This window comes from Leptonychotes weddellii, chromosome 8, assembly GCF_054177405.1.
Source record: "Leptonychotes weddellii isolate Sample4059 chromosome 8, ASM5417740v2, whole genome shotgun sequence".
Lineage (NCBI taxonomy): Eukaryota > Metazoa > Chordata > Mammalia > Carnivora > Phocidae > Leptonychotes > Leptonychotes weddellii.
This window is the reverse complement of record NC_138376.1, coordinates 105,581,692-105,595,949: the sequence shown is the minus strand read 5'-3', so window position 1 is coordinate 105,595,949 and position 14,258 is coordinate 105,581,692. Positions and strand designations below refer to the sequence as shown.

General features: G+C 38.3%; 1 protein-coding gene and 1 non-coding gene across 2 annotated transcripts in view; both read left to right on the top strand.

The window, feature by feature from the left end:
* The window catches only part of IL22RA2 (interleukin 22 receptor subunit alpha 2), a 23,938-nt gene extending 15,170 nt beyond the window's left edge, over positions 1-8,768 (top strand). Inside the window, exons 4-5 of the mRNA XM_006734915.3 lie at positions 6,239-6,408; positions 7,859-8,768. Of these exons, the coding sequence (XP_006734978.1) occupies positions 6,239-6,408; positions 7,859-8,008 (320 nt within the window). The 3' untranslated portion in view covers positions 8,009-8,768. The remainder of the gene's footprint in view (positions 1-6,238; positions 6,409-7,858) is intronic.
* Positions 5,585-5,748, top strand: LOC115941477 (U1 spliceosomal RNA). Its single transcript, XR_004076235.1, has one exon. It is a non-coding gene; the product is annotated as a U1 spliceosomal RNA (small nuclear RNA).
* Positions 8,769-14,258: the final 5,490 nt, after the last annotated feature.

Here is a 14,258-nt window from a genome sequence, read left to right as displayed (position 1 = left end):
GGGGGTGTTAAAGTCCCCTACTATTATTGTATTATTGTCGATGTGTTTCTTTGATTTTGTTATTAATTGGCTTATATAATTGGCTGCTCCCATGTTAGGGGCATAGATATTTACAATTGTTAGATCTTGTTGGATAGACCCTTTAAGTATGATGTAATGTCCTTCCTCATCTCTTACTATAGTCTTTGGTTTAAAATCTAATTTGTCTGGTATAAGGATTGCCACCCCAGCTTTCTTTTGATGTCCATTAGCATGGTAAATAGTTTTCCACCCCCTCACTTTAAATCTGGAGGTGTCTTCGCGTCTGAAATGAGTTTCTTGCAGATAGCATATCGATGGGTCTTGTTTTTTTATCCAATCTGATACCCTGTGTCTTTTGATTGGGGTATTTAGCCCATTTACATTCAGGGTAACTACTGAAAGATATGAATTTAGTGCCATTGTGTTGCATGTAAGATGACTGTTACTGTATATTGTCTCTATTCCTTTCTGGTCTATGTTACTTTTAGGCTCTCTCTTTGCTTAGAGGACCCCTTTAAATATTTCTTGTAGGGCTGGTTTGTTGATTGCAAATTCTTTTAGTTTTTGTTTGTCCTGGAAGCTTTTTATCTCTCCTTCTATTTTCAATGACAACCTAGCTAAATATAGTATTCTTGGCTGCATATTCTTCTCGTTTAGTGCTCTGAATATATCATGCCAGTTCTTTCTGGCCTGCCAGGTCTCTGTGGTTAGGTCTCCTGCCAATCTAATGCTTCTACCATTGTAGGTTACAGACCTCTTGTCCCAAGCTGCTTTCAGGATTTTCTCTTTGTCTCTAAAACTTGTGAATTTTACTATTAGATGTTGGGGTGTTGACCTATTTTTATTGATTTTGAGGGGGGTTCTCTGTACCTCCTGGATTTTGCTGCCTGTTTCCTTCCCCAAATTAGGGAAGTTCTCTGCTATAATTTGCTCCAATATACCTTCTGCCCCTCTCTTTCTTTCTTCTTCTTCTAGGATCCCAATTATTCTAATGTTTTGTTTTATGGTATCACTTATCTCTTGAATTCTCCCCTCGTGACCCAGTAGTTGTTCCTCTCTCTTTTTCTCAGCTTCTTTATTCTCCATCATTTAGTCTTCTATATCACTAATTCTCTCTTCTGCCTCATTTATCCTAGCAGTTAGAGCCTCCATTTTTTATTGCACCTCATTAATAGCCTTTTTGATTTTGACTTGGTTAGATTTTAGTTCTTTTATTTCTCCAGAATGGGATTCTTTAGTGTCTTCTATGCTTTTTTCAAGCCTAGCTGGTATCTCTATAATCATCATCCTGAACTCTAGTTCCAACATCTTACTAATGTCTGTATTGATTTAGGTCCCTGGCAGTTGGTACTGCCTCTTGTTCTTTTTTTTGAGGTGAGTTTTCCATCTTGTCATTTTGTCCAGAGGAGAATAGATGAATGAGAGAATAAAATGCTAACAGGATAACAATAACCCCAGAAAAATATATACTAAACAAATCAGAAGAGACGTTCCAGAAAGTGGTTGCTTTTCTGTTCAGAGAGTTGCTGCTATTATTTTCTTTGATCTCCTATTGAGTTTGTAGGTGTTCTGAATGGTTTGATAACTATCTACCTGAATTCCTGGTACCAGAAGAAACTTAGGTCTCCTACTCCTCTGCCATCTTGCACCTCCCCCACGAGTTAGTGAGTTCTTGTAATAGTCTGTAAGAGTCAGGATTTGGCTTGAATTAGGAAATGGAAAGGACTATAAAAAATTTATCATTGAAGAGACATTTGGTAGGAAAAATTGGCAGGGCATGGTGATGGGTTGCATATAGAAATAAGGAAGAAGGACATGTCAAAGATGACCTCTAAGCTTCCAGCTTGCATAATTGGATGAGATTTTTTTTATGAGGTTTGATGGAAAAAGACCAATTTGATGGGGTACAGAGTATTGGAGATCATAAGTCAGTTTTGAATATGTTGAGTTTAATATGCTTTTCAGATATCCAAGGGAAATATCTATGCAGATCCAGAACTCTATTAGACACATTTGCATATAAATTTGCATATAGTACAATGGGCATTGATAGGACTGCTGAAGCAGGAAGAAGTATTGAGAAGGAGTGTAGAGTAAGGCCAGGTATTGAAAGAATCTCAACAAAAGATGCCTGAGTAGGGAAGACATATCTCAAAAGGAGACTGAGAAGAAATAGCCAACAAGGTAGGAGGGACCCAGCAGACTGTTATATTTGTGAATGGTCTGGGAAGAGAATATTTCAAGGAGAGAGCAGTTGAGTAAAATGGACTTGTGAGGTCAAGTAATCTTAAACTGTCCACTGTAACACAATCACGATTCAGTGCATAGGTCAAGAATGGTCACTCAGTTACAAAGCTCAGCATCCTAGATCACACACCAGGAGCTCCTGTGATGTCTGCAGCCAGGCTCACTGGTATTCTAGGCCAATACTTGAAATATATATTTCACCTGTATTTAAGATTAAGTATCACATTGAGCAACCAAATCTAAGATAATGAAGGTATACATTCAAAGGATAGGTTCTACATGCATATGATTAAAAGAAAATTCTTCAATAATAATAACTTGGGCCAGAAGGGGCAAGGATTGGTCAGCTTACACATAAATATTAAAAAGTGAAAAGAAAAATACACAGTAGTATTTAATCTTGCCATTCATCCTTATTCTTGTTTTATTTAGTCTCATTTGTTCATTATTCATCCTTAACTAATGTCTACCAATTGAAGTAAGTCTAAACTCTGAGTCACATTATTAAAAAAGGACTGGATTTTTTGGTTTTTGTTTTTTTGGTGCTAGATATGTAATAAGAATGTTAGAAATATGTTTTTTATCTAGGAGAAAATTAAACATACATCAAACTAGCCTACAAAACTAAGAAATAACTCATTCTTCTCATCTTGCAAGGGATACACAAGGGGTCTGTTGTCACTAGAATTTGGATCATAGAAATCACAAAGAGGATTAAATACCAACCACTTCAGAAACTTAAAGTGTAAACAAAGGGGAAATCCTTCACCAAGCAATTATGCAAAATTTCTGGCATTTGAAAAGTGAATTAACAACTTTGGTTTCAGATTAAATGGCAGGGGGTAGGAAGTTGCAAGGGTAGAAACTGTCTTCTTCTAAAATGCTCACAAAGTCTGGATAAAACATTACCATTCTTTTAACTCTACAGAGGAACATGAAAGAAAGGAAATCTCCAGGGTCCAAAACAAAGTAGCTGGAAACCAGAGGATAAACAAAGTGAAGCCTTATTATCCTGTGGGCATTTTCCCAACTTGGTAACTAAACCCTGAGTGGTAACAGCCATTCCTGGGTCAGAAGACTAGGTTGTAGACCACACAAGGTGGGGAGTTACAACTAGTACCCTCACAAAATTTTGGACACTTGGAGGCCTCCTATAAATAAAAGAGCAGACTAGGAAAAACCCTTCCAAGAAAGAGGAAACAAAGGAGGGCCTAGTTTCAGTATTGACTCTGTTAGCAATCAGGTGTTTCCTAAATTCATAAAGACTTGAGATTCAAATATATCCAACTTTTGTGTTTCAGAAAACACCACCTTGAGGTTGAACCAGGTTGATGGTGCCACAGGACATCTTGCAGACACAAAACCAAATACCAGAGTTCAGAAGCAATGCAACACATCTAGGGTCATTTGATTTGTGTCCACTGTGTAGTTCAGTGGAGTCACTATGGTCTAAATGAGACTAAATAAAACAATAAATCTTGTTCCCCTACATTGCCCATTTATAAAATCAGGTCTGTCTGGCTGAGAACAATAAAACTCAGCAGCTGTAGCTTGTCGGCCAAAGTGCCTGCTTCTATTTTTGTAAATAAAATTATATTGTAACATAATCACACCCATTCATTTACATTTTGCTTGTAACAGCTTTCATACTGCAAGCAATGGCAAAGTGGAGTAGTTACAGAAGACACACGTACCGCCCAAAACCCTGAAGGATTTATTATCGGGCCCTTTACAGAAAATGTTTGCTGACTACCATTCCATAAGATAACATGGGAGAATATTTTTCATAACTTTGGGATAGGCAGATCCCCAAAAGTACTAATGCTGAAGGAAATAACTGATAAATTGGGCTACACTAAAATTAAGAATTTCTATTTATCAAAATATACTATTAAAATGATGAAAATGCAAGTCACAGAAGATATTTACAATGTCCTTCATATAGGACTATGTTCAGAATGTACAGCGAACTCTTACAAATTAATAAGAAGACCAGACAATCAATTAAAAAGTGAGCAAAAGACTTGAACAGCTCTTTGCAAAAGAGGACATCCAAATAAATGGCCAATAGACACATGAAATTCCATTAGTCCTCAGGAAAATGTGACTCAGAAACACAATGAATTGGTACTACACACTTACCAGAATGGCCAAAATTAAAATTTGTAAAAATAATGTCAAGTGTTACAATGTGAAAAATAGGAACTTTCATATACCACTTAAGGGAATATAAATTGGTGTGTCCACTGAAACATGGAAATATCTATAAAAGCTAAATCTATATAAAATAACCTAAACCTGTGAATAAATTGTGATATTCATACAATTAAATACTACATAGCAATCAAAAGAACAAACTCTTGATACATGCAACAACATGGATGAATATATATATTTGCCTATTTGCTAGGGCTGCCACGGAATACCACAGATCGCTTGCTTAAACAAGAGAAATTTACTTTCCCACAGTTCTGAGGCTAGAAGGCCAAGGCCAAAGTGCCAGCAGGTTTGATTTCTTCCAAGGCCTCTCTCCTTGGCTTTCTCTCTGTGTCCTCACATAGTCATCTCTCTGTGCTCATGCATGTTGATGTCTTCTTAGAAGGACACCAGTCATATTGGATTAGGGCCCACCCATATCACCCATGAAGTCAGTTTGACTTTATTTTACCTTAATTACCTCTTTAAAGGGCCTATCTCTCCAAATACAGTCATATTCTGTGGTACTAGGGATTAGAGCTTCATCCTATGAATTCTCAGGGGATACAATTCAGCCCATATATATATATGTATAATGAAAGAAGCCAGACACACAAAAAAAGTGTGTATTGTATGATTTCAAACACTAAAGTATATGGGCCAGGGTGCCTCATTCGGTTAAGCATCCAACTCTTGATTTTGGCTCAGGTCATGATCTTGGGGCCATGGGATCAAGCCCCACATTGGGCTCCACACTCAGTGTGGAGTCTGCTTGAGATTCTCTCTCTCTCTCTCTGCCCCTCCCCTGCTCAGGTGCACATGCTTTCTCTCTCTCAGCAAATGAATAAAATCTTAAAAAAAAAAAACAAAAAAAACTAATGTATATGATGATAGAAGTCAGGACAATTGTGGTTATCTTCTGGGGCTAAGTAATGGGAGAGAAAATGAAGGAAGTTTCTGGGGTGCTAATACTGTTCTGTTTTTAATCTGGATAATAGCTATTCAGGAGTGTTTATTTGTAAAGATTTGTTGAGCCATATGATTTATTTATTTATGATTTATTTTATCTGTCAATATCTAACTTACAGGTCAATAAATTTTATTTAAAATTTAAAAATTCATACTTACCTGGTGGGAGAGATAGCATGATCATGAAGGTGGTTCTCTCAGGGTGAGCCTCATCCATTGCACTCAGGTCATTCTGACCCCTGCAATTTCCCCAAGCACGGGAAATTTGGCTGTACAGTTTCTGTTGGTAGAGGACTGTGTTCACACTATCCTCTGATTTAAAAAAAATTAAAAATTAAATTTAAAAAATTCAAACAAAGGTAACAAAAAAGAAAGTATCAACTTTAGACATGTGCTCACAGTAAAAACACAAGGGAATAGATCAGTATAAGCAAGTTTGGAACAAACAGTCATCTACCGGATTCGCCTTTCAAGTATTTGTAATAGTGGAAGCAGATAGCAAAGTAAATAAAGACATAACAGAGGAAATAAAAGCATAACCAAAGTTCAAAATATTATTTTTAAGGACCAAATAGATTGAAAAAGACCCAAATAGAGCTCATCTGATAAAGGTATCAGTCTTTGCAAAGAAAAAATTATCTTTAAAGAACTTCTCAGACATTCATATTTTAGGTGTCAACAGTATCTCTTTATAATGATTTCTGCCAGATCTCTGATTTTAATCTTGACTTGTTATCTAGAGTGTGTTCATGTGAAATATTATATTTTTTGAATGATTTGTCAAATTTTCCTATTCTTTCTCCAGCAAAAATAGATCCTCCCGTCATGAATATAACCCAAGTTAATGGATCTTTGTTGGTGATTCTCCATGCTCCAAATTTACCATATAGAGACCAAAAAGGAAAAAATGTATCAATAGAAAATTACTATGAGCTAGTATACCGAGTCTTTATAATTAATAATTCACTGGAAAAGGTAAGTTCAGGTGAATAGATAAGTTTGGTATTTTTCTTTTGTTCACTTAAGTAACATTTTAGCTCTAAAGTATGTCCTCTCTTTTGCCACTCAATCCCCTCTTACTTTTCTTAACCTTTTTTTAAATTCCTTCTCACTTCCACCCTCATTGATAAACAATTAGCAGTTGGCATCACCATTACAACTCTTGTGTATGTGTATCTTTGTGCCTTTGTTCAGCTGGTGTCCTCTTAATCTTGCTTGCATATCTAAAGATTGCTGTTAATGATATTTAATTCCATACTCATTTTTATGGATTTTACACAAACTTTTTTTTTTTATTTTTAGTGTTCAATGATTCATTAGTTGCATATAACACCAAGTGCTCATCACAACACGTGCCCTCCTTAATACCCATCACCTGCTTACTCCATCCTCCCACCCCCTCCTCCCTTCTGTAACCCTCAGTTTGCTTCCTGGAGTCCAGAGTCTCTCATGGTTTGTCTCCCTCTCTGATTTCTTCCCATTCAGTTTTCCCTCCCTTCCCCTGTGGTCCTCCGAGCTATTCCTTATGTTCCACATATGAGAGAAACCATATGATAATTGTCTTTCTCTGCTTTACTTATTTCATTTAGCATAATCCCCTCCAGTTCCATCCATGTCGATGCAAATGGTACGTATTCATCCTTTCTGATGACTGAGTAGTATTCCATTGTATATATGAACCACATCTTCTTTATCCAATCATCTGTTGAAGGACATCTTGGCTCTTTCCACAGTTTGGCTATTGTGGACATTGCTGCTATGAACACTGGGGCACACTTTTTAAGTGGCTTTTCGATCACAGCATTATGTCTTTATGCCAATTTTGCTATAATATTTTAATCCATCATCAGTGCCTTTATCTTGTATGATGCTTAATTGAATGTTCCTTTTCAGTGTCCATCTAAGGCAGGGTTCTTTTGGTTCTAAGGAACAGAAACCTATTTGGACTGGTTCACATAGAAAAGGGAAGGGGGAGGGGAATTTTATTAGGAGGTAACAAGTGATCTTAGGGACAGGCAGACGCAGGAAAGATAGTGCTGCCAGGCTTTGAAGTGACTAGGAAGGACAAATGGAGAAGCAGGTCTTAAAGGATGTGAGTTCATCTCTCTAGCCACATGTTGTACAGTGTCTACAGTGGTCTCCATGTCTCCCCCATTCTCCTCACTGTACAGTCCGAATTCTTGGACAAGAGACTCTGGCCACTGGGTCAGCCAGTCAGCAACCCTCATGTTGCATGTACGTAGCCATGACCTGTCCCTTTATCAGGCTCTGAATAAGGACTCTGGAGGAGGATGTGTCTGGGAAGAAAGTCTATAACCTAACTGCTACTGAGACCATGGACAACTTATTAATTTTATCACAAATAGGGCAAGTTGGTGACTAACCAAAAACCATTTACAATCTTATTTTTCCCCTTTATGTATAGGAGCAAAAGGTATATGAAGGAGCCGGCAGAGTTGTTGAAATTGGAGCTCTGGCACCTCACTCTGGTTACTGTGTGGTGGCTGAAATGTACCAGCCCATGCTAGACAGAAGAAGTCAGAGAAGTGAAGAGAGATGTGTGGAACTTCCTTGAAGGAGTATGGAGTGCTCCACAACATGGAAATCGAAAGCTCTCTGAGAATGGGATGGCTCATGGTTGAAGGATCTCACTGAAAGTTGTGTTTATATTTTCTTGATGAAGCATTCACCATTACACCTTAGGGAACTCTTTGTTTATCCATTCTTTCTTCCTTTACATTGTACTTGTAAACTAACTTAAGCAACACTGCTCAAAACATTGGAATTTAAAGAGGAGGCAGAGAATAAAGGGCTCTCTTTAGTTCTCAATGTAATATCCCAACAACAATCTGCATTTGCTCTAAGACAGCTAAATAAACATTTGAGAGCCCAGGTAAGAGTAGGCATTTAACAATATATTGTTGGATTAATTTTTTTTAAGATAACAATTCAGGGCGCCTGGGTGGCTCAGTTGGTTAAGCGACTGCCTTCGGCTCAGGTCATGATCCTGGAGTCCCTGGATCGAGTCCCGCATCGGGCTCCCTGCTCGGCGGGGAGTCTGCGTCTCCCTCTGACCCTCCCCCCTCTCATGTGCTCTCTCTCATTCTCTCTCTCTCAAATAAATAAATACAATCTTTAAAAAAAAAAAAGATAACAATTCAGTCAGAAGCAATCCTGAAGCAATTCTTTTTCACTCTCTATTGAGACAGTTAATTTGACATAGATAGGCCAAGTTTTGCATAAATGGAACTTTTACCTGAATGAATATTTTCCCATACATTTCCTATTTCATATGAATATACTGTTTCATACATTTCTATTATAAAATATTTCTACTTAATGAACTAATATTTTCTTTTAAATTCTATGTAAATAAAAATAGTATTTGAAAAAAACTTCTCATGATCTCTGGATTAATATCTAGATTAATATTGACAATAACATCTAAATACCAAAGGAATCCTATGCAACACAATTTCTCTCATTTACTCACATTAAGGTTTTCTTTTCTGTGTTTGTTTTGTTTTTTAATATTGCCATAAAATAATTTATCCTTATTCTCAAAATCAAGTAAATATCTTTTAGCAACAAAGTAAAAAGAAGCTTTGACTCCAATTTATACCATACTTACTATGCAACCCTCCTGGGCAAAGGGTCTCTTGCTGGTGGAACCTTCATATTCTCTATATACAAAGATGTTATGAATGACATTTTGACATTTCGATTGGGGGATGTGGGGGATGGTTGGAGACCAGGTAGAGAAGTTGGCTTGGAGCTGAAAGCACACAGTGGGTGGTAGGTTTATTGGGAGAGGGACTGAAGTGGACAGAGATTATAGGGCCAAAGAAAAAACATCAGTGACCTCCCAGCAGCTCCACTGCCCCCTGAGCAAAGGTCTGTGGCCTAAGGCTGTGTAGGCAAAAAAAACAAAACAAAACAAAACAACTGCTTTCTCCACTTTGGGCTTTGTCTTGTATATGTGTTTAAGGTTGTCTTTCTTGTGAAGAGATACATATCAGATAATATTTGTACAGTTCCTCATGAATACTGCTCCAAAATGTGATAAAAATACAGTAAATGCTTCTGGTTTCATACAATTACACACAATAATAGATGGATTAAAAATTACCCAGAATTGCATGGAGGGAGAGAGTAAGAGACAGAGCAAGAGCTAGAGAATTAGTTACATTGCTTTCCCATATGGTCAGAAAAAAATGAATTTAAGGATAGATCTAGAGACAATCTCAGCCCAATACCAAGAACTGACCATAAAAATGGATGAAGGGATGGTCATTTCTCCTGGCACATCCCTCAGCAGGTCCAGGCTCCAGTCCATACAAGTCTGCATTTGCACCTACATTAATTATATCTTTAACCCTCACATCTGCTCACAAGGCAGTCATGATTATCATGAAATAGATGGTCACTTACTTTACAGGCGAGCCTCCGAGAAGTTGTGATTTGACAAGGTCAGAGACCATATCTATCTGCTTCAAAGCTTAAGCACTTTTATCAGACCCTCTAGAAATTTCTCTGGGATTTTGTACAGATATCCCTTTAGTTTCCTAGTTAAAATTCCTTTTTTTAAAAAAAGATTATATATTTGAGAGAAAGAGAGAGTGTGAGTGGGGGAGGGACAGAGGGAGAGAATCTTCAAGCAGACTCCTTACTGAGTGGCTAGCCCAACTTAGGGCTTGATCCCATGACCCATGAGATCATGACCTGAGCTCAACCAAGAGTTGGATGCTTAACTGACTAAGCCACCCAGGACCCTAAAATTCCTTTTTTAAATGTCAATTTCACTCTGTTGAACTTTAGGACTTTTTTTTTTTTTTCTTTGATGTCAGTTGGTATACTGAAGGGCAAGTAATTGACTTTTAAGACAAGAAAGCAATGGGGGCAGGAAGATCTGATGGGACAGCTGGGCAGCTGGTGGGTAGCCATCTGTTTTCAGGGACAAATAGAGCAGCACCAATAATACCTGTTTGTCCTGGATGGTTGGAAGGTATGTATTCACTGGAAAGATCTCTTAAGTCTATATAGTTATTAGCAAACATTCCCTAGTTGGCATATTCTATCTCCAAGTTGCCTTGAAGTCTAGTATCAATAATTTCTATGGTATCTTGATTTTCAAGAAGAAATTCATAAATTTATTTTGTAACAGAAGACCCAAAGTTTTCAAGGCAAAAAACAAATCCAAAAAAACCAAAAACCAAAACCAACAACAATAGCAACAAAACAACCTGATGAGTTGAAAAGCTGATATAAAATGAACTCTAGACAAGCTTTTTAAAATTATAACCATAGAAATTCTTACACCAAACTGTATGATTCCCTTTAATCGTACGCCATTTACCCAGAGACATAAGTGAACTTGGAGAATAGAACATTTTTTATTGTTTCAGTGGATTTTCCCTTGTTTATTTTATCATGCTTGTTGGGACCACATTCTCCAGAAAGAAAAGTAGGCCTCTGTGTCTTAACAATAATAAAACTCACTACATAGCCCAGTGCTGGTGTTGCTCAGAGTGAACAACCAAAATTGATCTCTACAGAAGAGGAGTGATCCTGAGAGAGGGACCTTGACCCCAATGCCCCAAAGATGTCAATTTTTTTTTTTTTAAAGCTAAGACCTCCATCCCTTTCAGTACTTCAGAGATAGCTGGCCTCTCTTTACTTACCTCTCTGCTGTGGGCAGGGGCTGGCCCATTGGACATTCTTTCCCCTGTCTGCGCCTTCATCCTTTGTGACCCCCTGTTGGTGACAGAAGGCAACCATGAGCCAGTTCTGCCAGATGTTTGCATTGGGGCTTTTTATCTATCAAAGATTAATCTGGAGCAATATACTTTGCCTTGAGTAAAACTAATTCCAGATATACTATGCAACTGGAAATACGTATTTTAGGCAGAAAGGCCCTGTTCCCTGTCCTTGAAATCATACCAAGGCTGATGATCCTGGAGATGGGTCTGTTTAATCCTGTTCAAGGTCTAGGAAGGTGGGAGATGGTGAGAAGAGACAGCACAGCACCTAGGTCGATCACTGCAGAGCTGATATTTTCTTCCCAGTCACCCCTCATGTCATCCACTGACCCCAAGATTACCGCATGACAGCCCCCATAGCTCTGCTTTTCTTTTTTGCCCCTGTTTGTCACTTTATCAAGGGAGTTTCCTCACCCGCCACGTGCACAGCACCTCCACCTAGTGGGATCTGACTTAGGTAGGTCAATCAGGGTTCTTCTCAAATACTGAGAGCAGAGGAGAGAAGCCTGCTCTTTCCTCTGGGATCATGCGCTCTGAGGATCAGCTAAATGTGGAGCCACCACGGGCCAACTTTCCCACTGGATAGAGAAGCCCATTAGTGACTGAAGTGAACACAAAGGAAAACAGAGCAGAGATGGAGAGAGAGATTTCTGATGGTATTCAAGTAAATCCGGTTGAACTTTGACTTGAGTGAGCAAGTAATTTGCTTTTACCCCTTACTTTACTTTCACTAAATTTCTATCACTTTCAACCCAGAGATCCTTGACTAGTATAATAAAATAACAAGTTGTGTATGGCAGGAACTGTGTGTTATATTAACAAAAGTAAACTTTTTCTATGTCTACTATACCCTTTAAATACTGAGAGGAACATTGCTAGAAAGTGTGTCTTTCTATAGAGGATAAAATTAATGCAGTTTGGGTTTGGGAAAGGCCTACAACTGTGTATTATTCTGGTCAGGGCTTTATCAAAGATGGGGTCAGCCACGGCCTTATGTGTTCAGCAAATTCTCAATTTGGTTATACCACTTGGTTCAATTTGCCACTACCTTGGGACTCAATACATGTGATTTTCATTTCTACTCATTTTTATAACAGCAAATCAAGGTCTCAAGTGATATTCTTCAGAAATCATATGGCTATATGAATACTAAAACCAAAGGGCCAGTATATCCCTATTGCTCTATTAATATAATCTTCAAGGTCAAAAGGTCCTTTTAGAATGCTCCACTTTCAGGCCACAAATATTTATTGATGTCCTAGTATATGCCCCTCGCAGTACTACTGACTCTATTCCATGTACCACACCTACAATGTCTTCAATACTTGTTTCAAATGCTTACAGCTCTCTTGTTCTCTATCTTTCGCACACACACACACACACACACTCACACACATGGCAGCTGCCATTATAGTTTCCTACCATGTCATCTCTACTGGTTTGAGAACAGGGCTTTGTAACCCTGTCTAAATTCCAGCCAAGACCTGGCTTCACCTCTGTCTTCCATATCTGCATGGAGAATAATATTTTGGGTTGCTTAAAATTAATCTGCTCTTTTTTGTTTTCTCAAAATAACTTTAGCAAAGAAGAATGTTTCCGGAAACATTGTTTGTCAACTCCTTAGCAGAACTCCAGCTTACAAGTATATTTCTGTTCTTATATTTGGTGTTGTATGGTACCCCAGGGCACAATCCTAGGCATCGATAGTTTTGCCACAGTGGCAAGAATGGAGCTATGGAGATAAGACACTAACAGTTTGCCAAGACCTCCACAAGCTGGGACCCACTGCCATCAGTATATAGTGTTCAGGGGTTCAACTTCATTATCAAAAGTAATAAATCTCATTCTTTTAAGGAAAATGTAGTTGAGTTCATTACTCTTTTCATAAACCTATAAAAAGAAAAGTGAGCTCACATTGTTCTGGAAGGAAAAGATCTACTACTAGGATCTGAACTTAATCTCTCAACACCTTCACCCTAAATGGGTGCGAATTCCTTTCCTCTCCCACAAATAAGGGAGGAAAAATAATCTAATAGGAAAGCAGCCCAAGGATTTCCTTCACTAACACAATAGCTAGGACAACAGAGGCACACTTGAAGTGTTTGTTGACTAATTGAATTACGTCACCTGCACAGACTTTGGTTATTCTTTTAGGATGCTCCATATTGGAACTACTGTCTTATGTTTGAGGAACTCCCCCCACCCCCCGCCAGTTTATGAAATAGTAGCATGTGCTTTCTCTCCACACTTCCCTTGCAACTAAGAGGCAAGTACTGAGGTTCTGCCAACCTGACAGCCTGGCCCCAGGCTTTGAATCCCAAAATGGGTTTCAAATGAGCAGTCTGGTGCAGAATCCATGCTGGCCAGAGTGGTGAGAGAGTGGCACAGAGACAGCCGTGGCTGTGGTTCTGGTGGCAGCACCTGATGGCTAGTGTTTGAGCTTTAAGTGGTGGGAGTTGCACCTGCTGTGCCCACAGCAGCACAGGAGGCTTTAATAATGGGCCAGTCTGCAACACAACTTGGACATTGTTCCTGGCTGTGCAGCCTCCAAATCCGGTCCTCTTCCTTGCCCCACTCACACCCTCCAGAGCCTGTGGGTTATCCAAAATACATTTATTTCTTTCTATTAAAATTAAGTTATAACTTATAAGCCAAAAAGAACACAAGTGTTAAGGATATAGGTAAGTAATTCTTACGTAGGTATTCTGTATGTATTTCAGACCAAGATATAGGATATTTCCAACATGCCAAAGGCTTCTTTGCATAGCCCTCCCACTTAGTATCCCCAGGGGGTACCTACATCCTGGTTTCTATCTCAGAGGCAAGCTTTTTCTGTTTTGAACTTCATATAAATAGAATCATACAGTATGTAGTATTCTGCATCTGCTTTCATTTAATGTTAGCTATGTAAAATCCATCCATGTTGTAGCATGTGTCAATAGTTCATCTCTTTACATTAATGCATAGATTTCCATTGTATATTTAAAGCACAATTTATCTATTCCATTCGTGGACAGAGCTTCTTCTAGTTTGGGACTATCACAAAGTTTCTATAAATTTTCTTAT